The sequence below is a fragment of the Peromyscus leucopus genome, chromosome 9 (assembly GCF_004664715.2).
Source record: "Peromyscus leucopus breed LL Stock chromosome 9, UCI_PerLeu_2.1, whole genome shotgun sequence".
NCBI lineage: Eukaryota > Metazoa > Chordata > Mammalia > Rodentia > Cricetidae > Peromyscus > Peromyscus leucopus.
Genome location: NC_051070.1, coordinates 61,844,079 through 61,871,126, shown reverse-complemented (window position 1 = coordinate 61,871,126; position 27,048 = coordinate 61,844,079). Strand labels below are relative to the sequence as shown.

The 27,048-nt window shown below is 40.7% G+C and overlaps 1 protein-coding gene and 1 pseudogene across 1 annotated transcript; one reads left to right on the top strand and one right to left on the bottom strand.

The window, feature by feature from the left end:
- Nucleotides 1–8,393: 8,393 nt before the first annotated feature.
- Spryd7 (SPRY domain containing 7) lies at nucleotides 8,394–26,852 on the bottom strand. Its single transcript, XM_028870345.2, has 5 exons — nucleotides 26,593–26,852; nucleotides 21,536–21,652; nucleotides 18,588–18,754; nucleotides 13,298–13,400; nucleotides 8,394–9,332 (listed from the first exon to the last, which is right to left on the bottom strand). The coding sequence occupies exons 1-5, from the start codon at nucleotides 26,696–26,698 to the stop codon at nucleotides 9,235–9,237; spliced, it is 591 nt and encodes a 196-aa protein (XP_028726178.1). The 5' UTR covers nucleotides 26,699–26,852; the 3' UTR covers nucleotides 8,394–9,234.
- On the top strand, nucleotides 11,087–11,185 carry LOC114693907 (annotated as a pseudogene).
- Nucleotides 26,853–27,048: the final 196 nt, after the last annotated feature.

Below are 27,048 nucleotides of genomic sequence, written 5' to 3'. Positions count from 1 at the left end.
GAGAGGAGCTTGTGCTCATCTGCCATGGGGCGGAGCCTCCTTGCTCCCACGCCTCCCTGCCAGGATGGACTGAACCCTCAAATGTGAGCCAAAAGAAGCCCTTTCTCGATTGCCCGGTCTTTGGTCATAACAACTAAAAAAGGTACTGGTACACTCATAGGTTCGCAGAGATCTGCCCAGAATCCTTCTGGGTCTCCACACTCAGACCAAAAGCTCTGCCTGCCTGGTGGCCTGCACCTCTTCCAATAACTTTTGATCGTTTCCCCCTGCGTTTTCACTGGAAATGCCATAAACAAAGTTCAGAAAACAAAGCTGGGAAATGTAAGTTTTATGTTTTGTTCCTTATAATGGTTAGTAAGCTTCTCTGCTTAATTTACAAAGTTTCTTCCTAATTGTGTCCAATGGCTACTTGGGATGATCATGACAATTTGTACTGGTAGTTTCAGACTTCTCCCTCAAGTCAGAACACATGGGAGACTGTCTGCATTACTTCTGCTCTGACCAAAGTACTCACCGCATACCAGGAGGAATACTCATTTAGGCTCACGGTCTTAGGGCATTCTCATGCTTATGTGGCAAGCCCTGTGCAACTGAGCTACCTTCCAGCCCCTCTCATTTATTAAAATTATTTTTCTAACTCAAAACAAGTGATTTAAGAAGCTGGAGAGATGATTTAGCGGTTAAGAGTCCTGACTGCCCTTTTAGAGGACCCAGGTTTAATTCCCAGCACCCACATGGTGGCTCACAATTATCTAACTCCAGTTTGGGGGACCTGACACCCTCACACAGACGTACATTCAGGCAAAACACCATGCACATTAAATAAATAAATACAAATAAAAAACCCAAGCGATTTAAAAAATTACCAGGTAATAAAAAAGATATCAACTAGTAAATGAGCCTGTAATCTCATCCGTGATAAAATATTTCAGTGTGAATTACTTCATACTATTTCCAATGCAAGAGGCTCTAGGTTTTCAAAAAATGGAGCAGATTTTGCATATTGATGTTTAACAACTTGTATTTTCATATACTAATATCACTTGGAAACTGCAGTCATATTTATGAATGAATTACAGTGATCAAAATTCTTTGAGGAAAGGCTATGCTTTGGTAGTTTATGAAACACCGTGCATAGTTAATTGACAAATGACTTCATTGTGATGACTTATAAGGAACTACAGATTACACATTTCAACTAACCATGGAGCAAGTTTTCCTTTAAATTTCTATATTACAAAAAAATTTCCATATTACTCTTAGATGTTGTGTGATTTGTCTACATTGCCAATTATAGACAACATTTCATTTTATGCTGTTACTGATTTAATTCCAATTATTGACAAAAAACAGATTGAAAGGGAATTTCATACCTGATTCAGCAAATGGCAGAACAAAGATTCTACTGTTGTTTTCACGCATTCATGTGAATGAGTCAGCTCTTAACAGTGTTTCCTGTAGGTTGCATGAAAATGTCGATTAATATAAGTGGCAGTTGACTATATTCTATTTATGATTATGACACTTGGTCATATCTATATAAAATAAAATTCTAGTTAGAATCTCCATCCTACAATGTGTTATTGTATTATATATGAACAAAAGAAATTAGCAGTTTAATGCCACATTGATTTTAGTCACATCTCTGGCTTTCCTTCTGGCCTGTATATAGACTTATATAGACTTACACTAAGAAACAAGCAGAGGGCTGGGGAGATTGCTCAGCAGTTAAGAGAAACCTGCTCTTGTGGAGGACCTAAGTAAAGTTTCCAGCACCCGTGCTGGTTGTTCCACAACTGCCCATAACCCAGGTCTAGGTGACCTGATACCCTTCCCTGTCCTCCACAGGCACCTGAATTCACATGCGCGTGCACACACCAGAGAGAGAGAAGAGGAAGAAGAAAAGAAGAGGAAGAGGAAGAAGAGGAAAAGAAGGAGCAAGAGGAGGAGAAAGAGGAAGAAGAAGAGGAAGAAGAGGAAGAAGAGGAGGAGGAGGAGGAGGAGGAGGAGGAGGAGGAGGAAGAAGAAGAAGAAGAAGAAGAAGAAGAAGAAGAAGAAGAAGAAGAAGAAGAAGAAGACCAGCATTTACTCTCCCTGCTGACTGGATGCTTCAGGTTCCTGCCCTGACTTTCCCACAAAGATGGACTATAACCTGGAATTGTAGACTGACTACCACCCCCCTTCCTTAAAGTTGCTTTTGTCAGAGTCATTTGTCACAACAACAGGGAGCAAAACTAGAACAGAAATTGGTGACAAGAAGTGGTGCCGCTGCTGTGATTAACCTGCACTTCTCATGCCGCTTGAATGATGTTTTGACTGGGATATGGAAGCATTCGGTACTCTGGGCTAGAGAAATGGAATGCTGGAAGCAGAGCTCAATGGTCATCCTGCTGTGAGCTTAGATGGCAGTAAAGGGCCAGCGCATGAGGCTTCAGAGAGGAACAGAGAACTGGACTAGGACCCATTCATATGGCATTTTGGCCAAGGATCTGGCTGCATTTTGCCTATGTCCTGAGAGCTTGAATGTGGTTCAGTATAAAGATGGAGGACAGGATTGTTTGATGGAGAGAATTTCAAGGCAGGTGCTATTCAGGCCAGTGCAGCTGTAATTGAGAAGCAGTTGTAACTGAGATCAGCACCATTGTCATGAAACCTCCAGTGCTGTACTGGGACAAGAGGAAAGATGTTCCATCCTTGGGGGGATCCAAATTCATTTAAAGGAAGAGAATCTAAGCTGAAGGAATTCTCTGCTCCTCAAAAACAACTGCCTAGGAAAGTGTATCTGTGTCAACAACAGCCAGAAGCCAATACAGCTGTGGTTCATGGGTATTAGGTAACATTTCCAACAGGCAGCAGAACTTAACTTGATAGTATCTTAAGCATTATGCACATGATACTGGCTTAGAAGACATGAAATATGCAAGGGAAAGCAAACACAAGGATGATGAATATGATAAAGACAATCCAGGCCTTGGATATGGAATTCAATAAGGAAGCAGAAACGTTGAAGGGGAATCAAGCTGAAATGAAGATGGGATTGAAAAACCCAATAACTCAATGAGAAAACTCAAGGGAAAGCCTTACAATTAGAATGAATTAAGACAGAATGTCAGGACTGGAAGATATAGTATCTAGAACAAATAAGCAAGGAACATACAGGAAATGGAGGACCCCCATAAAACAAAACAAAAAACCTTGAATTCGAAGTATAGATGAGAGAGAAAATCCCAAGTCAATGGCATTGATCAGATCAACAAGATCACAGAAGAAAGTTTCCCCAAACTAAGGAAAAATATACCCATACAGATACAAGCAGCACATAAAACACTGAATAGACAAGACCAGAAAGGAAAATCCACATGGCATATCATAGTTAAAATACTAAGTATACAGAGTAAAGAAAGTATATTAAAAGCTGTAAGAGAAAAAAACATAAGTCGCATATAAAGGAAACCTTTAGGAGTAACAGCTGATTTCTCAATGGAAACCTTGAAATCCAGAGAGCTTGGAGCAATGTGTTACAAGTCCCAAAAGACTATGATGACCATCCCAGACTAATATAGCCAGCAAAACCTATCTAGCATGAATGAAGGAGAAAGAAAAACTTTGCATGACATAAATACCCTAAACATTTTATATCCAACAAACTAAACCCAAAGAAAATATAGGAAGCAGTATTTGGGGTTGAAAAGAGGAATGAGAAGAGCAGAGACACTGTGAAAAGAATTATAAAGCCATAATTATTATAATACAAACTACCACTAAGAACAGAAACACCACCATCAAAAATAACACCGCCATGACCACAATTAACACACATATTTCAATGACTTTAAATATCAATGGCCTTGATTCTCCAGTCAAAAGACACAGGCTTACTGAATGGATCAAGAAACAAAATCCATCAGTGTCTACAAGAAACATGGCTTTAAAGATAGGCATGGTCTTAGAATAAAAGGATGGACAATGGTTCTTCAATCAAATGGGATCAGGGAGCAGGCAAGCATCACTATTCTAATATCTGACAAAATAGAATTCAAATTAAAACTAATCTGAAGATATGATGGGAGATACTTCATTCTTATCAAAGGAACAGTTAACCAAGGAGACATTACTATTATAAACACATGTGTACCAAACTCTGGTGCATTCAATTGCATAAAAAAAATCTACTACTGAATTTAAAGGCAGATTAACATTAATCCTTTCTACCACAAAACTTCTAGAAATGATAAACAAATACAGCAATGTGCCAGAATACAGAATACAGTTTGCATAAAATCAATAGCTTTTCTATACACCACCAACAGACATACAGAGAAGATCATGTACGCATCCCCATTCACAAAAGCATCAAATAAAATATCTAGGAATAAACCTAATCAGGGAAGTGCTGGACCTCTACAATGAAAACTTTAAACCTCTGAAAAAAAGAGGTAGAGAAAGACACTAGAAATGGAAAGACATCTCATTCTCATACATCAGAATAAATATTTAGAAATAAATATTGTGAAAATGACCATCTTTCCAAGAGCTATTTACAAGTTCATTGCAATCCCAAATCACCAAAAATACTCATCTCATCCTTCACAGAAATAGGACAAGCCACCCTAAAACTCATATAGAACCACAAAAGACCCCAGAGAGCCAAAACAATCTGCAACAACAGTAACAACAACAAACAATGCTGGAGGGTTGCAATTCCAGATCTGAAGATCACTGAATGTCTACATACAAAATGAGATTAGACCAGCATCACACACAGAAATCCAACTGGATCAAAGACCTAAAAGTAAAACCTGAAACACTGAAACTGTTAGAAGAAAATAGGCAATACCCTCCATGTCACAGATGTAGGAAAGGGCTTCCTGAGTAGGACCCCATTTACCCAAGGATTAAGGCCAACAATTGACATGAAACTATTACCCCAGTAGTCAGAAGAGCAAAGATCAACAAAACAACCAATAACAAATGCTGAAGGGGATGTGGGGGGAAAGGACCCTCATCCACCATTGGTAGGATGGCAAACTGGTGCAGCTACTATGGAATCAGTATGGAGAACTCTCAAGAATAATCTACTGTATGACCCAGCTACACCCTTCATTGGCATACGCCCAAAGGACTCTACATCATACTCCACTGATACTTGCTCAGCCATGTTCATTGACGGCTTTCTTCACAATAGCTAGGATATGGATACAACCTAAATGCCTTCAACCAACAAGTGGATAATAAAAATGTGGTACACTGTGGAATACAATTCAGTTGTAAATAAAATGAAATCATTGTTTGTAGGTTAAATGGATGGAAAGATCATATTGAGCAAGGTAACTCACTCAGACCCAGAAAGACAAATGTTGCATGTTCTCTTATTGGAGGCTCCTAGTTCTAAATCTTCGGATATGAGTGTAGTCCTCATTCCTCAGCAAAACTTCTCTTTGCAACAGATGGAGACCATTACAGAAAACCACAACAACCAAAATGTAGAGTTGTGGAATACAGTCCCAGTGGATATACATCTAACAAGACAAGTCCCACACCTATGGCTAAGTGAACAGTGTTCTCTGAAAGGGGAGTTGAAAGATTGGAGGACCAGGGAGTTTGCAGTGAGACTGTGTCTCCTAGTAATGTCAGAAGCTAGACACTGAAAGTATCACTAACATGACTAACTAAACATGTGTTGAACAAGGACAACAGACATGTGCTATAGGATGGTCTGTATGTCAAATTACTCTGATTGGTCAATAAATAAAACACTGATTGGCCAGTGGCTAGGCAGGAAGTATAGGCGGGACTAACAGAGAGGAGAAAAGAAAGAACAGGAAGGCAGAAGGAGTCACTGCCAGCTGCCGCCATGACAAGCAGCATGTGAAGATGCTGGTAAGCCACAAGGCAAGGTATAGATTTATAGAAATGGATTAATTTAAGCTATAAGAATAGTTAGGAAGAAGCCTGCCACGGCCATACAGTTTGGAAGCAATGTAAGTCTCTGTGTTTACGTGGTTGGGTCTGAGCGGCTGTGGGACTGGTGGGTGACAAAGATTTGTCATGACTGTGGGCAAGGCAGGAAAACTAGCTACAAATATGCCAAAGTGGACAAGGGAAAGATGGCCTCAATCCTATACAAAGAACTGCAAGCAACTAAGGAATGCTGAGAGTAGGAGAAATAAGTCTTCCCCAGGGAAGAGTGCACAAATTGGTTATCCAGTACCAAATGGTCAACCCTGCAAACATGCACAGATGAGTTAACATTATAAAGACTGGAATATACATGTATATATGTCTATGTATGTAACAACAATTAATGAAAAAAAGAGCAAGGAGGGGTATATGGATTTGGAGGAACAGGAACTGGGTGGGGGATTGATGTGATTATGTTATAATCTTAAAAATAAAAGAAAATAGCAACAAAGATACATTGTATAATACATGTATAAAATTGTCAAAGAATAAATACAGTATTAGAAAAAGAGACCAGAGGCTATTTCAGGCTGCCAGAATTCCAGATTGGTGCCTAGCCCAATCATCATCAGAGAGGCTTCCACAGACAGCTAATAGGAGCAGAGACCCATAGCAAAACACTAGGTGGAGAGAGCCAAAATTGGAGATCTCCATTGGGTCCCTCACCTTGGAGCTTGGGGACCCCCATGGAAGAGGGGAATGAAGAATTGTAGGAGCCAGTGGGGTGGCAGATACCAGGAGAACACAGCCCACGGACACCAACCAAGTAGCAGCGATCACAGAGCCTGCATGAGTTTGCACTAGGTCCTCTGCCTAAATGTTATGATTGTTAGCCTTGTCTTTTTGTGAGACTCCTAACAGTGGGAGTGGGGGTGTCTCTGATTCTTTTGCGTGCTCTTAGGACCCTTTCCTTCCTACTGGGTTGTCTGGCCAAGCCTTGATATGAGGGTTTGTGCCTAGTCTTAACTGTATCTTGTTATGCCGTGTTCAGTGGCTATCCCTGGGAGGCCTGCTCTTTTCTGAAGGGAAACAGAGGGTAGATCTGGGGAAAAGGGAGCACGGTAGGAGGAGTGGAGGGAGGGAAAACTGGTCAAGATGTATTGAAAACAATAAATAAATAAAACAAAAAACAATGTAATAATTTTAAAAAGTTAGCTTTTAAAAATATAACTAAGAGTTTGGGGCTGATCAGATGGCTCAGCCATTAAAAGCACTTGCTGCTCTTGTAGAGGACTGAAATTTGGTTATCAGGACCCACACTGGGCAACTTACAACTGCATGTAACTCCAGCCTAAGGGGATCTGATGCACTCTTTGGACTACTGTGGGTACCTGCATGCAAGTACACATATCCATAAACACACACACACACACACACACACACACACACACACACACACAAATAAAAATAAATCTAAAAACATAACTAAGAAGTGGATATATGAGGACCACTAAAGGTAGTATACTTAAAGTAGGGAACTCTCTTTTCCACATACTACTTTTTTTTTTTTTTCTTTTAAGGCAGGGAGCATTTCAGTACATAGTCTAGTCTGGCCTTAAATTTGTGAGCCTCCTTCCTTAGTTTCCCAAGTTCTGGTTTTTTGTTTGTTTTGTTTTGTGAATAAAAATTCTTAAAACAGAAAGTCAGATGAAGATGAATAAATAACACATATCAAGCTGAATTCTATGTATCTTTAGAGGTAAAATGTGGGCTTAGTAAATATATGTTTACAAAACACATTACCAAATGTTTGTCTACCAAATAACAAATATGAATTGTTCATAACTTAATAGCTTCTGGGATAAAAACAAAACAGCCTACCTTAAATCCTCAGAAAATATACATCTTGTAATCCCTCTCAAATTAGTGTGCACAGGTTCCTGAATGCCACTTCTAAGTCTCTCTTTAGGAGTCTGGGTTGGTTCTGAGAATGTTCCCTATTCTAATGAGTTCTTCAGTGATCCTGCTGGTCTGAGACACCATAAAAACCACTGCTTCACAGTAAAGGCAGCTATGTTTACTAAATGTCTGATAATTAAAGCATTTTACACAACTATCATTAGTTACAGGCCCTCAGAAAATCAGTATGATTACCTACCTTTTGCATAAGGTGGGAAACCACCAGAGCCCCAAGGCTCTAAGGAAACTCATCAGAGGGCAGGAGATTGGGCAACTGTTCTTTGCATTCTAACGCCCATGTGTTCCTTGCCCCACACACATGCGCCATACCACTTGTGATGCATCCTGACTATGCTTATTGGAGGAGAATGGACCTGAAGATGTGGTCATTTCAGTCAGGTGTTAACTAAAGGACGGGGACTCACAGAAGACCAAAGACTCAGGATTGTCAGGACTCACTTATCTCAAAACTTCTAAAATTATTACCATGTAATAAAAACAAAACAGAAGAATGTTTTAAATACAATATTGAATAATCCTTAATAAGTGTTTATTATTCCTTACAGCAAATATACAATTAGATTTTTTTTTTGATAGGGTCTCCCTACATAGTCCTTGTTGCCTTGGTATTCATACTTAGTATATGAACCAGGCTAGCCTCAAACTGTCTCCCAGGTGCTGTGTGCCACCACACTTGGCTCATTCAGATTTAAAGCATCATAACTCTTGTAAATGCCTGCCAGTGTACTACATACAATCAACCACTTCTTACTCAGCTTGATAGTTTTCAACAAGATGGTCTAATAACTAGAGTTTCTCACCTTTCAAAAAGGCAACAGAAAGCAGTGATATAACACAGCAAAAGAAGCAGGTTGTTTTAAGAAAAGTGGTCCATGAAACAGAGGAAATATGTTAGCAAAGCTAAGCTGCAAGGTATATAAGTTACTGCCAGTTCAATTTATCAAAAAAGACAAGGAGACAAAAAATTATTGGCTTACAGATGTGATGACTCAAGCTCAGAATGACAAAAAAAAATCACTCAATTACACATTACTGTCAAACAAATACTTTATATAAGAAAAATCCCTTTAAATATTTATATACATGTTACCACGTAATACTGTTAATCAAACCCATGGTTTATTAGTTTAAATAAGATTAAATAAGAGGCCCCAAATGCTGATTTTTCTATCACAATGCCTAGACATTTTAAATCCAACTTCAGTATGGTATGATGAATACACGGGTCCCTTAGACAACAGTAAGAAGAGAAATTTCCAGAATGTGTTCTCATCTCTAGATCAGGGAGAGCTTTATTAAGTGGTGAACGCTTGTGTGGTGGTGCAGAGGTGCAAGTTTTGAAAACAAACACATTCAGAAGATCTGCTGCTCAAACAATATTTTTTCAAAACCAGGTGGAGGAGTATGATAAAATTCACTGAACTGGCAATCCAAAATTGCACTGTCATCAACTAGAAGAGAGAATAAGAAAGAAATGAAATTAGAAGAATATTCAAATGCACACATAATTATAAAACATACTGTTTTTAGGCGGGGATGTAACTCAGGGAAAGAACACCTGCTTAGCAACAGTCCTGAGTTCTAGCATCATAAAACAATTCTCCTAACATCATAATGTTTAAAAATTTTTAAATATTTTATGTGCATAGGTTTTGGCTTACATGTCTGTCTGTGTACTATTGTGCATGCCTAGTGCCTGGGAAGGCCAGAAGAGGGTACTGGATCCCCTGGACCTGGAGTTACAGATGGTCCTAACAAGAGCAGCAGTTAGTGCTCTTAACCCTGAACCACCTATACAGTCCTTAATATCATATTAGTTGTCAATAAGAGTAAAAACACCAGCCATCTGGGTTATGAAGTCTTCAAAAATTGTTATTTTTTTTTATTTTGTGTGTGTGTGTGTGTGTGTGTGTGTGTGTGTGTGTGTGTGTGTGTGTAAGTATTTATGTGTGCATGAATGGTACACACTCAGAGGTTAGAGGACAACTTTCAGAAGTCAAGTTCTCTCCTTGCACCATGTGGGTCCTGAAGATTTAATTTTGATGTCAGGGTTGGCAGCAAAGGCTTTCATCTGCTGAACCATCTAACTGGCCTTGGGTTGCAAAATCTTTAGGTAAAAATACCCACAACAAATTCTGCCAAAAACATATGGAGGTTATCAAAACATTATTAATAATAATCCCAGCCACATATGGTAGTATATGTCTGCAGTCTCAACTATGTGGAAGGCTGAGGCTGGAGGGTCTCCTGAGCTCAGGAGGTTGATGCCACCTGAGGCAATGTGGTAAGACTCTGTCTCTCTCACTATCTCTTTCTCTCTTCTCTCTTTTTTCTTAAATTTTTTTATTTTATTGGTTTTTTTTTCTCTTGTGGCTCAGCTGGCAAAGTTCTTGCCTACTGTGCACAAAACCCTGGGTCTGGGTTCATATAAAACCAAAAGTGGTGGCACACACACCTGTAATCTCAGCACTGAGGAGGTGAACAAAGGAAGATCAGAGGTTCAAGGTCATCCTCAGCTACATGGTGAGTTTGAGGACACCCGGAGCTACATGAGACCCTGTCTTCAAAACAAAACAACCCCCTCCCAAAACCAACCAACCAACCAAATAAAAGCAAGCAAGCAAACAAACAAAAACAAAACAAAATAAAACACTGGGCCAGAAAGATGGCTCAGTGGGTAAGGACGCTTGCAGCCACAGCTGATATCTTGAGTCTGAATCCCATAATCACATGGTGGAAGGAGAACAATGATTCCCCACTGTGGCTGCAAGTGCCTTTGTCCACTGAGCCACCTTTCTGGCTCAGTGTTTTAATTTTTGAGACAGTGCCTCATGTAGCTGGGCATGGTGGCACACACCATTAGTCCCAGCACTGTGAGCAGAAACGGGTAGATCTCTGAGTTCAAGGCCAGTCTGCTCTGTCTACCAAGCAAGTTCCAGGACTAACTTGTTTAAAATATTAAGATACATTTACATTTAAAAGAATTTCTTTTAAGTTTACTCAGTATGTAAGAACACTAATCGACATTGAATTTAAAAACGCAATTTTTGTTTTGTTTTTTGAGACAGAATTATGTATATAGTTCTAGTTGTTCTGAAATTCATTATGTAGATAAGGCTGGCCTTGAGCTCAGAGATCTGCCAGTCTCTACCTCTCAAGTGCCAGGATTAAAGGCTTGTGCCACCATGCCCAGTGGCACACTTCTGTACTCAAGTAGTACATATACTAAAATTGGATAGATACAGAGATTAGAACAGCCCCTGTAAAAAGACAATACACAAATTCTGAAGCATTCCATTATCCTCAGGATGGGGCCACACATGGAAAGGACTCATGAGTCTCCCATCTCTCCCTGAGAAGCTATCAACAGTGGATGAATGCTGAAGAAGGGCAAGGCATTCTTCAGTGGTGTCCCACTGGTAAGTTCTAACTTACCCCAGTAACTAACCCACGTCCCATGCTCATGTAGGCAACCTTAATGAAACTCAGTGGGTCACAAAACAGTAGCGGAACAAAAGACACAAAAGTAAGTAGGCGCCGGGCAGTGGTGGGGCACACATTTAATCCCAGCACTCGGGAGGCAGAGTCAGGAGAATCTTTGTGAGTTCGAGGCCAGCCTGGGCTACCAAGTGAGTTCCAGGAAAGGCGCAAAGCTACACAGAGAAACCCTGTCTCGAAAAAACCAAAAAGAAAGAAAAAAAAAGTAAGAAGTGGACTTGTTGGGAAAAGGGGCTCAGTGGGAGGGGATAACAGAGGGTAATGGGGGTAAAAATGACCAAATGTACTACACATACACATGAATTTATCAAGGAATAAAAAAGAAAAAAGCATATACACATTTTTGCATATAAAAATACAGAAGGCAAAAATCATTGAAAATGAGTTTTTAGGAGAAAGAAAGACTACTGGGACACAACTGAAAGGCAAATCCCAGCTTTGGTTATCATTAAGTATTTATCCCCATGGCTGCACCCCCTTCTCACACACTAGCCTATCATTATTATAAGAGGTTAATAATAGATTTTATTATAACCCAAATCTAAGAACTTACATAATTAAGGCAATGTTTTAGACAGTAAGCCACAGAAAGAAAGTCGCATATTTATTGACCTAAAGTTGTCAAGACAAGTAATAAAAGCTGAACAGAATGATAAAGGCATTAGTTACATGTTTTCAGAGCGACAGAGTTCCTATGTGTCTCTGGCTGGCCTGGAACTCTGAGAGATGGATTTGCCTCTGCCTCCCAAGGGCTGAGATTAAAGATGTGTGCCACCTTGCCTGCCTGAAGACCTTAGAGTTTAGAGATAAGTATAAAATATTTACTAACAAAATGATGTGTCTGACAAATGCCTCAGAGTAATCCAAGGAGGGCAAGAAGTGCTGGGTAGAAGAACCCTGAATGGCTACAGATGGTGACCAAGTACCGAGGGCTCAGTATAATATTCCCTTTACTTCTGTGAAAGTTTCAATTTTCCATAATTAAAAAAAAAATTAAAGGAATTAAGAGTCATTTACACTGCCTGATTCTTAGGAACCAACTCATACAAAATAGATAGCACTTATACATACCCACTTATCAAAAGCAAAGCAGTTAATCTGAAATTATTCTAAGTCAAAATTTCTCTCAGAAGAGTGATAATGTTTAGGTAATTTTATAAAGACAATAAATGCTCAATTCACATAAAATTATCTAGTTCCAAAACACTTGTTACAATTTTATTTCCTGGTCATCTAATCTTCACTAGTAATTAGTAGAAAAAAACTGTAAACTCAGTGAAGTTTGAACTTTCTAGAACATAAAACTACTCCATAGGTGGCTGGAGAGACAGCTTGATGGTTCATGGCACTAGCTGTTCTTCCAAAGAACCAGGATTCACTCAGTTCCCAGCACCCAACTGGCAGCTCACCACCATCTGTAACTCCAATTCTTCTGGCATCCTCCGGCACCAGGCACGCATGTGGCGCACAGACACACACTCAGGCAAAACACAGATCACATAAAATTAAAACAAACAAACAAATGATATAATAAAAGGGTACACAGTTGTAGATGGCTAACTACAACCACTATATTTAACAAACTTTTTAATATGTAGGGAATAAACCTGTGTGGTAGCACACACCTTAATTCCAGCATTTGGGAGGCAAAGGCAGGTGGATTTCTGTGAGTTTGAAGCCAGCCTGGTCTACAAAGTGAGTTCCAGCATGGGTTGTTACACAGAGAATCCCTGTCTTGAAAAACAAAACAAAACAAACAAATAAACTATATATATATAAAGTATTATCCTTAATTCCACATGAAATGTCCTTATTAGCAACTTGTTCAGACTTCTGAATGATAACTATAAAATTAATATAAATAGCCAAATAACAGTTAACATATATCTACTAATAGATGAGTAACATATTAGCTTACCATATACAACTGGATACACTGTCCCTCGTATACCTGATGCTGGACAATGCATGTTTTTCCCATTCAAATACACATTTAATTCTACATGGTCATATGTAATACCCTAGGAAGGAAAGAAAAAAATTTAAAGATAAAAATATAAATGTTGAAGAAAAACCTGAATAACCTAAAGCACCAACTGAGAAGTATGCACACGGAAACTAAGTGTGGGATCATAGGAGCTTTTATCAGGGCTGACAACCCGGCAGACCACTTTAACTAAAACATTACTAGTGATTATTGGGGAGGGGGTTTACAATGTAAAATTCCAATTGGAGGTTAAACAATGATAAGAGTTTAAATTACAGTATTATATTTAGATAATCTAAATTTTATTATTTAAATAGTAAGAGTAAGCCCATTATGTCATGAATACTATTTTAAATCCATAAAGAAAACCGTGGTCTTTCTCTAGAATTTTATCTGATGGGAAAAACACTGTTCCCCACTAGGGACTACCTGTCACTCTTTTCAAGTCATGAAGAGATTAAATGATACATATTATTTCTTTAAAATTTTAATCTTTTTTTAGAAATATTTTTATTATTTCTGTATCTGGTTGTTCACATAAGCAGACAAGTATCCAAGGAGGCCAGAAGAGGGTATTGAATCCCCTAGGGCCACCCAACATGGGTACTAGGAACTGAACTCTGGTCTTTAGAGGAACAAGTACTCTTACCCACAAAGCTTCCCCAGACAAGTTGTTTCTAAGAAATCATACATTTCTCTCTTTTTACCCTGGTCTCAAGGTAAAACCAATATGTACAATTCAATATGAACTGAGTATCCAGTTAAAAAGAATAGTTTGCAGGTTAAGTAACTTACCTAAGGTCGCACAGCTAGAAAGTGGCAGAACTGAGATTTAATCCATAAGGTTGGCTTTAGAACACTCTTACTCACCATGCCATATACTACTTTTCTTTAAAACGTTGTACAATACAGGTTGGAATCCTCAGTCAGAAATATGAAATGCTCCAAAACCTGGAACTTTCTGAGCCCTGAGACTACACTATTATACCACACATGGAAAATTAAAAAACTGATGCCGTATAATAGACCACAGTCAAAACAAAGGCACACTAAAAATACCATGCAATTTAGGCCAGCAAAATGGCTCAGCAGGGGAAATGTACTTACACAGAACCTGACTCTGATTCTGGACCCAATGGCAGAAGGAGAGAACTCCTACAAGTGGTCCATGTTATGTGCAAGCCACTCCCTGCTACAATGTAAATAACATTCTAAACACCTTACAGTGGCTGGGCACGGCGGTGCACATCTTCAATCCAAGTGGATTAAAGTGGATCTGATTTCGAGGCCAGTTTGGTCTACAGAGTGAGTTCCAGGACAATCAGGGCTACATAGTGAGACCTTGTCTCAAAAAATAAAACAAAACAACAAAAAACCACCTTACACTCCAAAGATGCTCAGTGGTCACACTGGGTGCACCTGCAGAGGACTGGGTTTGGCTCCCAGCACCCACATGGCAGCTTTAATTCCAGGTCCAGGGATCTGACACCCTCTTCTGGCAGCCACGGGTACTAGGCATGTACATGTGCACATAAATGCAGGAAAAATGCCCAGACACATAATAAAACAAAATAAAATATATAATACAGATTATCTCCCAGCTGAGTATATAGATAGATTCCACGCTTACCTTCGTTAGGTCCCATCACATCAAGAACTCTCACTGTGTATATATATAAGAATTCTCACGTCAAACAAAACCAGGGAGCTGGAAATACTTCTAGTCCCAAGTATTTCAGATAAGGCATAATGAACCTATAGTTACTAACTAGTGGTAATACTAAATCTTTCTCTTGAAGAATTAAGAACAGAAGCACCATGGGCTGGGGAGGCAGCCCATGTGAGACCTGAGGTTTGAGACCCAGCACAACAATAACAGTCATTTTTAAAAAGGAAGAACAAGGGCTGGAGAGATGGCTCAGAGGTTAAGAGCACTGACTGTTCTTCCAAAGGCCCTGAGTTCAATTCCCAGCAACCACATAGTGGCTCACAACCATCTGTAATGAGATCTGGTGCCCTCTTCTGGCTTACAGGAATACATGCAAGCAGAATACTGTAAACATAATAAATAAATATTAAAAAAAAAAAGGAAGAACAAACAGAGGCCAGAGAGCTCTTCCAAATGATAAACACCCCCCCACACACACACACACATCCAAAAAAAAAAAAAAAAAAAAAAAAGAACTACCACCACCACCACCACCAAGGAACAGATTTCTGGATAACTGGATGTGGCAGAGGGCTTTCTAGTATGCCCAAAGCTGTAAGTTTGATCCCTGCACACTGAAACTGGGTGTGGTAGTGTATGCCTGTAAGTCTAGAACTTGGGGTGAGGCAGTCTTTGAGAAGCTAAAGGTCATCCTATGTAGCTACTTAGCAAGTCTGTGGCCAGCCTGGGTGACATAAGACCCTCTCTCAATAAAAAACAAACATACATTGAATGATTGATTTGAGGTGGAGTCTCACCCAGTAGCTCCGGCTAGCCTGGAACTCAGTTATGTAGAGCTCAGGCAGGCCTTGAATTCGAGGTGATCCTCTTATTTCTGCCCCTCCAGTTCTGTGATTATAGGTGTGACCCATCAAGTGGCATTCTTAGATCTGTTAATATGTGGTATCAGTCATCTCAATGAATGAGATGGGACAAGAAGGCAAAATATGCATCAGTTCAGTATTACAATGAAGAAAACATCTGTTTCAATTTCATCTTTTATTATAACTAGGTTGATAGCCTCAACTTGACAGCAAAATTCTCTTTCAAGAAATAATCAGTTAGCTGGGCATGGTGGCACACTTGTTTGATGTGTGTCAGCACTCAGAAGGCAGAGAGGCAAGCAGACTGCTGTGATTTCTAGGCTAGCCTGGTCTACACAGTTTCTATGGTGATATTTTATTTGTACTGAAATGTGATTTTATTTGTATGTTAATAAATAAAGTTGCCTGGGGGTCAGAGCTAAAAGCAAGCCATAGCAGAAGCCAAGCGGTGGTGGCGCATGCCTTTAATCCTGATCACATGACAGGCAGATCTCTGTGTGTTCAAGGATACAGCCAGCATGGAGACACATGCTTTTAATCTCAATACCAACCATAGAAGACCTGGAGGTCTGTATAGATAGGCAGTGATGAGGAGGTCATGTGGTTGGGTTTACAACCAATGAGAAGGCAGTACAGAAAGTCAATAAAAAGACAAATACACAGGAAGTAGCTCTCTTTCTGAGGGGAAGGACAACAGCGGGAGTGAAGGGTAAGAAAGGTTTTTTTTTTTTGTTTTTGTTTTTGTTTTTTTTGGTTTTTTCGAGACAGGGTTTCTTTGTGTAGCTTTGCGCCTTTCCTGGAACTCACTTGGTAGTCCAGGCTGGCCTCGAACTCACAATGATCCACCTGGCTCTGCCTCCTGAGTGCTGGGATTAAAGGCGTGCGCCACCACCGCCAGCTAAGAAAGGTTTTTTTTAGTATCAGCTCTTAACTACTGCTCTGACCTCTTGGGCTTTTAACTCTGCATTTAGTTCTGTGTTTCTTATTTAATAAGACTATTACATCTATGAGTTTCAGGCCAGTTAGTAGGACTGCATAGTGAAACTCTACCCCAAAAAATTATTTATATGAGGATACTCCATATGATAGATATCTGGCAAGGACCTAATATACAAAATCAACTAGTTTTAGTTTGCTTTTTATGCTCTGATGAACTTCATGACCAAAAGCAACTTGAGGAGGAAAGGGTTTATTTCATTTTACTGCTTATACTTCACCATGATGGGAAGTCAGGGCAGGAACCTGGAGGCAGGAATTGAGTAGAGGCATGGAGGAGTGCTGCTCACTGGCTTGTTTTCCACAGCTCATTCAGCTTGCATTTTTATATGATATAGGATCCAGGAACACTTGTGTTCGGATGCCACTGTCCACAGTGGGTTGGACCCTGGCACATCCTCAAGTGAGGTTTCCTCTTCCCAGATGACCTAAGCTTGTGTCAAGTTGGCAAAACAACAAAAAACTAACCAACATACAACTACTTTAAAAAAGAAAAGCAGACTTTATTAACAGTTTATGCCTTTTGTCTCTTTTTCTTTAGCAGGTAATCTTTTTTTTCTCTTTTGAGACAGGATCTTGCTATATAAGCCAGGCTGTCCTGAAACTTGCTAAAACTACTAGTACCAACAACCAAACTGAAACAAAAAAACTTCTATAAGCAAGCTTTGAGACTGTGTTTTGGACAAGGTCTCACTATGTAACCCTGGTTGTCCTGGAACTCACTATACAGAATGGGCTAGCCTCTAACTCATTGATGTCCCTGTCTCTGCCTCCTGACTGCTGGGACTAAAGAAGTGTGACACTACGCTCTGTTCTAAACCTTCAGATTTTTGAGTCCAGTTCTTTGAAATGTTCTAAAAGTAGAGGCATTTAACAAGATTAAATTTAACAAAGATCAATACTTGCAGTAAAATGCTGTCATTTCTAATATGTTTGTCTTAGTTAGGGTTTCTATTGCTGTGACAAGGCACCATGACCACAGCAACTCTTATAAAGGAAAACATTTAACTGGGGTGGCTAACATTTTCAGAGGTTTAGTCCATTTTCATCATGGTGCAACATGGTGGTGTGCAGGCACACATGGTGCTGGAGAAGACTCTAAGAATCCTGAATCTTGACCCTAAGGTAACGGAAAGTGGTCTGAGACACTGGATGTGGCTTGAGCATATATGAGACCTCAAAGCCCACCTCCACAGTGACACCCTCCTTGACTTCCTCCAACAAGGCCACATCCACTCCAACAAAGCCACACCTCCTAATAGTGCCACTCCCTACGAGCTTATGGGGGCAATAACATTCAAACTACCACAGTTCCTACCATTAATAAGTGTAAAATATTTTGAGAGATCTCTGGCCTCAAAAATACCTAACATCCTGTAATATGATAAGAAAAGCTTTTAAAATTATGTGTCAAGGTTTGTCTTTGACAGTAGGATATTGCTTAGCAGCCAATCTTTAAATGATCTTGCTACATGGAAATACAGGGTCAGTCATCTCCATATCCTAGGCCTGGGCAGTGAAGCTGAGGTAGCAGTATCTGACAAGTGTTCTCTCTGAAAATGGTACTACCTCATTAGACCCAACCCCAGGGCTTTGGAATAAAAATTACAACACGCCATGTAAAACCATGTCTAGTCAAAACAACTCAAGTTTAATAATTTACAATGGACAGGAACTCTACCAGGAGACTCACCACTACATCTCCCTCCTGAGGAAGGCTGTTTGCTGGCAGTCTGTTTTTTTCTTCATTGTTGTGGTACAGGGCTCCATCATTTCTCATCACCAGACTATGCATGTCGCGGCCAAGAGGAATCTGGTTCAAGTTAACTTTCTGAGTTGCAACACCTATACCCCAGATTCCTAAAAATACAAGTTGAAATATATCACACAAATATAAAAGTTATTTTAAAAGGAAATATCATATCTCTCTCTCTCTCTCTCTCTCTCTCTCTCTCTCTCAGTCAGGTCTCACTATGTAGCTCTGCTTGGCTTGGACTTGTAACTCACTATGTATACTGACTGGGTTGGCCTTGAATTCAGAGAAACACCTGCCTTGGCTCCCGAGTGCTAGGATTAAGAGTATATTCTTAATCCTTCTTTAAGGGTATATCCTTGTGTTTTGTAAAGCAAACCTTTTAAAAAGCAGATTGCAGGGCCAGAGTAATGGTTCAGCAGATAGTGACAAACTTGAAAAGCAGGTGAAAGTGAAAGGACAGACCCACAGATTCTTTAGCTGAGCTCTGATTTTCACACCCCACCAGATCATACACACACAATAATAACAATGTTTGCTTGAAGTAAGCTGCAAAGTATACAAAGTTCTCTATAGGTAAACTAGGAGGTTAAGAGCTGTATTGCTGAGGTTCACACAATCATAGCTATGTTATCTTGGGCAAAGTACTTAACTTCCCTATTTCCTTATCGGTTGAGTCTAACAGTACTTACAAGGTGTGGTGGTTTGAATGAGAAGGGCCCCCATAAGGCTCATATATTTGAATGCTTGGTCTGTAGTGGGTAGACTGTTTAGGCAGGATTAGGAGGTCTGGCACATGACCTTATTGGAGGTGTGTCACTGGGGGCAGGCTTTGTGATTTCAAAAGACTGCACCAGGCCCAGCCTCTCTGTCTTTGCCTCCTGCCTGTGGATAAGATGTCAGCTCTCAGCTACTGCTCCAGCACCATGCCCGCCTGCCTGCCACCATGCTCCACTCCATGAGGATCACTCTCTGAAACTGTAAGCAAGTCCCCAATACAATACCTACTTTAATAAGTTGACTTGGTCATGGTGTCTCTTCCCAGCAATAGAACAGAGCTAAGACACAAGGTAAGGAAAAGATACAGGACTACCCAAACACAGCACTTAGGATAGGCTAAGAAGTTTTGTTTTCTTTTTAAATGAGCAACTAAAGCACACACTGGGTATTTAAAAATGCTAGCTATTACCATTACTATTTTCTCTTAAGATTTTTTTTTAAGCACTGTAGGGATAGAGGTGGGAGCACACTTTGTGGTAGTCTCAGCCTTGGGCTCAATTCCCAGCAAAGCACACTCCTGCCCGCCTCCGTCTCTAAGAAATGTGAGGTTACTGTCTTTAGTTATATTTATAATGAGTAACAAGTATATCTGCTATGAACAATAACACAAAGAACACAAAGGTTAAACATGAATAAAAGACACCATCATTTTCTTAACGCTGGGGATCTAAATCCAGCACCTCACACATACTAGGTGAGTGCTCTACCACCAAACTCTATCTCCAGAAGCAGGCATTCTCTTCTCCAGCCAAACAAAATATCTAGTGTCCTGGGCTTTTTCTCAAGCTGCCACCTTTCAGTTTTCATTAAAATCAGAGAAATGCTATACACGGAAGGAGCTTTGAATTCTATGCTGTCAGTACTCATTCTGGATTGACTGAATCCATCAGAAAGTTGCATGCATGTCTGGATCTGACTATCTTGACATGAGAAATACTCTGACCTGTGTATAGTTCTTCTCCCCAAAGAGACAACTGTGAGAACGACCCAGGTGACAATAATGATTTTATAAGATTTGCAGACAGGGTTCTGCAGTCTCCTTACTCTGAAGGACTGTGTACCAGATTACTAATACTCCAACAACCATCTGTCCTAGGGATGGCACTGTGGAGTGTATCCCTGACAGAAAAATCCACATTAAATTTTTTACTAGGTTTAAGGCTCAAACATTATTTGCTTCTTTTAAGAAGAAAAATATATTTGGGAAGACAACAGTAATTAGGACAGTCCACAGCCAGTGAGGAAACTTACAATAGCACAGTGGACAGACCTGGATTTACACCATTCACTTAAAAAAAAAAAAAAAAAACAGTATTAAACCAGCTCCAGAAGTACCATATTGTCTAGGGAACAGGACTCACTTATTCCATATAGTCTTCTTACTTTGCACTTAGGTCACTCATGAAGATTTCACAGCTTTTACTAAAAACAAAAACCCACCAATCTCCCCACATGTAATACTGCTACAAGCTATGATCCTAATAGGCATACAGACTTGCCATATAATTCAAGAAACTCCATAAAATTGTAAAAAAGAAGTGTCCCTCTCAAAGGCCCATGTGGATCCCTGCTGGTGGATTCAACCATGGAGAGGTGACTTCGTCAGGAGGGTTCTGCTACCATTAAGGGGTTAATCCCTTGGTGTATTTATAGTGGGATGGGATTATTAGAAGGTTGTGAAAAAGTAGGAAGTAGGACTTGTTTGGGAGGAAGGAGGCTACTGGGCGCACGCCTTTGCAGAGTGTATCTTGTCCCTGCCTCTTCCATGTCATTATAATTTGCTCTCATGAGGTGGGTAACTTCTGCAACACCAGTCTTTCCCCGTGATTTTCTGCCTCGCTGTGGCTGGGAAACAACAGAGCCAATGACCATGAACCTCAGAAATGAAGAACCACAATAAATCCTTCCTCTTGAAGCTGTTTTCTAGGGTGGCGTGTTGCAAACTGACTAATGTAGCCTGGATCACAGAGGGAAGACTTCAGTCCTGTATAGAAGAGTTTGTGATTTTTTCTTAACCATCTCCTGAATTTTTTTCATAATCACAATTATCTTTGATATTCTAAATCACTAATGTTTAATAGTTAAGTACAATTATAAACCATACGAACCAGTAGACTGGATTTTGAACTCAAAGTAGCTTTTGTTCTGATGCAGAGGCGCACTGGCTAAACAACCTCCGGTGCCGCAGATTCTTCTTCCATTCTTCACAATGACGACATCTGTTCCTAAACAACACACAGACAGCATGTCACCATTAATCTGTATACTAACTGTGTACCTAAGAGGGGCCGGGTGGGGAGAGGGCGGGTAAGCACAGGAGTGTAGTGATTAAAGGTCAGTGCAATGTCTTCCTCCACAGCTTTCCACCTTATTTTCTGAGATGGAACCTGGAGGAGATTGGTTAGACCGGCTGGCCAGTGAGCCACTTGGACCTTCTTGTTTTGGCCTATCAGTGCCTCATTTGCAGACATGTACTGTCATGCTTATCTTTTTGTGTGGGTGCTGGGGAATCCAAACACAGCAAGCACTTTAGCCATGAAGCCATTGCCCCAGGCCCTGTTCAGTAATTCAGACAACAACAACAACAACAACAACAACAAACCAGGAATATTATAAGTCTCCTCAAATATGGGGAATATTGATAAATTATTTTAAATACTCAGTTTTCTACTTTTTGAGAGACTGATTGTATATAATATTCATTTGTAGCAACAAGTCTTTTTCAATTAAGTTGTTTCAAATAAACTAAATTATGCTGAACATTTAAATTATTTGTAAGGGGGTCAATGAGATGACTTATCTGGCAAAGGCACTTGGAACTAAGCCTGATGACCACCGGAATCTGATCTCTGGAACCCACAGGTTGAACTGACACTCAGAAGGTGTCCTCAGACTTGATATACAAGTCATGACATGTGTGTACCCCCATATATGCACACAAAATAAAACGTAAAACATTTATGCCAGGCAGCCGTGGTGCACACCTTTAATCCCAGCACTCGGGAGGCAGAGTCAGGTGGATCTCTGTGAGTTCAAGGCCAGCCTGGTCTACAGAGTGAGATCTAGGACAGGCACCAAAACTACACAGAGAAACCCTGTTTCAAAAAAATAAAAAATAAAATAAAAACATTTATAAGTAAAAGGAAACTAACTCATTTAATTTTTAACCAATCAACAAATTAGATAATTTAACAATTTTCATTTAAGCCAAACCATAAACACTTAAAAAAACCACTTAGTATATTGGTACAATTTTCAATTCTAACCAAATGCATTAAGACAATCTATTAAAAGACAGCTGAGGGTCTACTAGACAGAAGCCATTAACCACCAGTCTTATACTTACTCCTCCTCCTCACACTGGAGTGGTCAGGTAAGAGCAGAGGAGTGAGTACATCCACCATGGGAAGGTCTGGCTTCATGCTGAATTGGCTGACACTGAAAAGTACTTAGTTTTAGGATCTGAACATGTTCACTAAGAAAGCTTCTGTTAGGCACATGGCAAAAATGTAAGCAAGTTGTTTGTCTGTTTTGAAACAGGGTCTCTCTGTATTGTCTGTACTAGCCTCAAACTTTTGACAATCTTGCTCTCATGATGGGATTACAGATGTGTTCCACAACGCCTCACTATAAATAAGATCTTAACATCATTAAACACACTTTATTTTCATAGAAAATTTTAGTTTCATCTCAAACAACTTCATAGAAGATAATAAAATAATACTGCTTTTGAAATGTGGACCTACTAGTACTTTGTTTCTGAATTTTGGCTTAGGAAAGCAAGTTCATCAGAGACCATGAAGAGCCAGCACAATTCCCATATGTAAGAAAAATCCTTTAACATTAATACACATGACTCCCAAGGTCTATGGCCTTTACTATTTTCCCACCTGTAATAAAGCTATAAGGCAAGCAGATACAAATATTAGGACTAGGTGGCACTCCTCCAGAGGGGCTAATAAAATTAGACAACTGTAATAAAGGGCTGAGTTCCTACTTAAACAAAATAAAACAATCACTCTAAACCGGTCCTTTTAAGATCATACACTGTTAAGGTTAAGTAGATTTTTTTTGTTTGTTCAATTAAAATTTTAAGAGCTGACACCTGCCACAAGGCCTGAAGATACCTGAGTTTGACCCCTGGAACACACATGGTAGGAAAAAACTAACTTCTGTAAGTAGTCCTCTGACCTACACACACACACACACACACACACACACACACACACACACACACACACACTTTGATAAAACCCAATTTCTGAGCTGGAGAGATGATTCAGCAGTCTCAGGCACTTGCACCAGATCTAACAACCCTCCATGTGTTGACTGGAGAGTGTACTTCCACATCACAATCCAGAGAAGGGAGTAGAAAGGAACCTGGAGGCAGGAAGTGAAGCAGAGGTCACAGAGGAGCTGTGCTTACTGGCCTGCTCTTACTGGTTTGCTCAACCTGCTTTCTTATGCAACTTGGGACAACCTGCCCAGGGATGGCATCACCCTGAAGTCCACAACAATCACTGGTCAAAACAAAACAAACCCTACAAACTTGCCTACAGTAGGCAATCTGGATGGAGGCATTTTCTCAACTGAGGGTCTTCTTCCCAAGTAACTTCAGCTTGTGTCAAGTTGCCAAAAATAAATAACAATAACAAAAAACAACCAGAACAAGTACTGTCCTTTTCAAAACAGCTACCCTGAAAGGCATCTGTTCCTAAACAAGATGTTTAGCAGAGTGGTGGTGTCAGAATTTGGGAGGCAGAGGCAGAGGCAGGAGGGACTCCATGAGTTTGAGGCCAGCCTGGTCTACAGATCCAGGACTGCCAAGGCTACACAGACAGGCAAACAAACAAACAAACAAACAGAATTTAAAGGTATTTATTTAAGTACTGAGACTCTGTACTACACTAGACACTTAAGAATTAAAGTACTGTAAATTTGTATTGATGTTGTACAAGGTACTGAACAAGGACTTGCTTTCCTAAGCCAAAATTCAGAAATTTAATAATGTAAGCATTATTAAATTTGTAAATTAGTTTATTTGATTAAATTATTTGTTTATTATTGTAATAGTAAATTACAATAATAAACAGTAATTTACTAATAGTCAATGAAATTATGTACACAACTCTAAAATGGTCTTAAGTAATGCAATATTGCTTGTATATTTCCTAAAAAAAAAAAAAAAAAAAAAAAGAAAGAAAGAAAGTTGGACATGGTGGTACACATCTGTGGTCAAAGATATGTGGAAGGCTGAGGTGTCAGGGTGGCTTTAGCCCAGGAATTGGAGACAACCTGAGCAATTTAAAAAGACTGCCCCCTTTAAAAACAAAGTAACAACAACAACAAACCCAACAAAACAAACAAAAAAGCCCAAGTATATTCTTTAGGTTTTATAATTTTTCCATATCCAAATATATACAGTATGTTTCTCTTGCTTCCAACTTAAGATCAATTCATGTTTGAATCATTCTTCTAATGCAATACTCCCCTTTCTTTTATTGTGGTTCTCATATCAAGCTTTTCTGTGTTTGAAGAATTTGAATTTATTGGAAGACAAGTTAAGAAAAAACTTTGCAGGGCAGTGGTGGCGCATGCCTTTAATCCCAGCACTCAGGAGGCAGAGCCAGGCGGATCTCTGTGAGTTCGAGGCCAGCCTGGTCTACAGAGCGAGATCCAGGGCAGGCACCAAAACTACACAGAGAAACCCTGTCTCAAAAAAGCCCCCCCCCCAAAAAAAAAACAACCCCCCAAAACAAACAAACAACTTCCATGGAAGAAAAGAAATTAGGAGATTATATCACTGTGCTACACTCGGTACCTGAGGGTGCTTGCTAGATAACACTGTAGAAAGTTAGTTCTTCCTAAAGAAGACAGAGATAATGTTCTACAGAACAGAGAGCACAGCAGAGGCTCAAAAGTCCACTATGGTCCTCTATAGTTATCCCAAACTCTCTTGTCGCCATATTCGTCCAGTGAGTGAGTAAACTAAACAGAAATGTTTCCTGAGAGAAAGGACAAGATCTGAACATCTACTGTCTAGTGATGGGTAAAAAAGAATTTAGCAGAGTGGTGGTGTCAGAATTTGGGAGGCAGAGGCAGAGGCAGGAGGGACTCCATGAGTTCAAGGCCAGCCTGGTCTACAGATCCAGGACTGCCAAGGCTACACAGACAGGCAAACAAACAAACAGAATTTAAAGGTATTTATTTAAGTACCGAGACTCTGTACTACACTAGAGACTTAAGAATTAAAGTACTGTAAATTTGTATTGGTGTTGTACAAGGTACTGAACAATGACTGCATATAGTTTTGCAATAGAAAATATAATGGGCAGTGTTTCCAGAATTGTTGATTGTCTGGGCAGAACAGAGTTTTGCTATAAATATTAAGAATGCATGTGTTACTTAAGTACACTGTCCTTTAAATTTGGGGAAATCAAAAGTGCACTAGTTTATTGTAATAATCCACAAAAAGACAGTAACTGAAATAATTATACTGGGAAATCTCTCCTGCCAGAAGCCTGGAAATATATGGGGGGGGGTAAAAAAATCTAAAAAGTGAAGTAATAGTGTATGGGAAAAGATGCTACAGAGGGGGAGAAGAATGTTGGATGAGTAATTATTAAGCCATTGGGAACTGGAAAGAAAAAAACGTAGACGAGAAGGAGCAAAGTGCTGTTCTATTTTGCAATCGCTTGATCCGAATGCAAGAGGAGCGTGAGATGAAATTACAGCGATGCCAACAGTGACTAAGGAGTCCAGCAATGGAGATCTTTGTGGGAGTGGTAAGGTAAGACCTGAGGTGTTACCCTGCCTTCTGCAACCGGCCTGGTCTGGGCTTCAGGGAGTGAGGGGGAAATGACTCCCCCAGAACAAGCCTCAGCCTCTATTCGACAGTGCTGAAGACAGGATTCTGCAAACACCGGGTGACACCCGACACCCTGGCACGGATGGCGGGCGCCCCCGCATTCCTCACCTGGGAACACCTGACTCCTCAGGAGGAGATGGAGTCAAACCTCCCTCGGACGCTGACAGGGCCCCGGCTCGGTGGCCGCCGCCAGCGGGGCCACCGGGTGTCCGGGCGGCTGCGTGGTCACGTGGTCCCCGCCCCCCTGCCCTCGGCCCCCAGGGGCCGTTGGGTCCCAGTCCACAGACCCTTCCTTACCCATGTGCTGCGTGTCCAGCTGGACGGCCGGCATCTCCTTGAGGGGAATGTGGCCGGTCCCGCCGTCCCTGCAGCAGCGCAGGCAGCACCAGGCCGACGCGGCCATGGCGCAGCTACACCGACCCGCCGCTCCGCCCGTGCCCGAGTGTTTCTGGGTCGCGGGAGCTCCGCAGCCCGCACAGCTACGCCCCGGCGGGGAGGCGAAGCCGCGGCTGAGGAAAGGTTCCCGGTGGAGAAGCGAGGACTGCCTGGAGGGGCGGGGCGGGGCGGGGCGGGGCCGGAGGTGGGCGGGGCGGGGCCGGGAGGTGGGCGGGGCCAGCTGCCGACCGACTACGGGAGGGCGAGGCGGGCAGGCAGGGCGGTGTCCGCAGCTGAGCGGGGCCAAGTGGCCTGACTGACTGGGAGGGGGCGGGGCCAGTGGCTGACGGATGGGAGAGGGCGGGGGCGGCTGTGGTT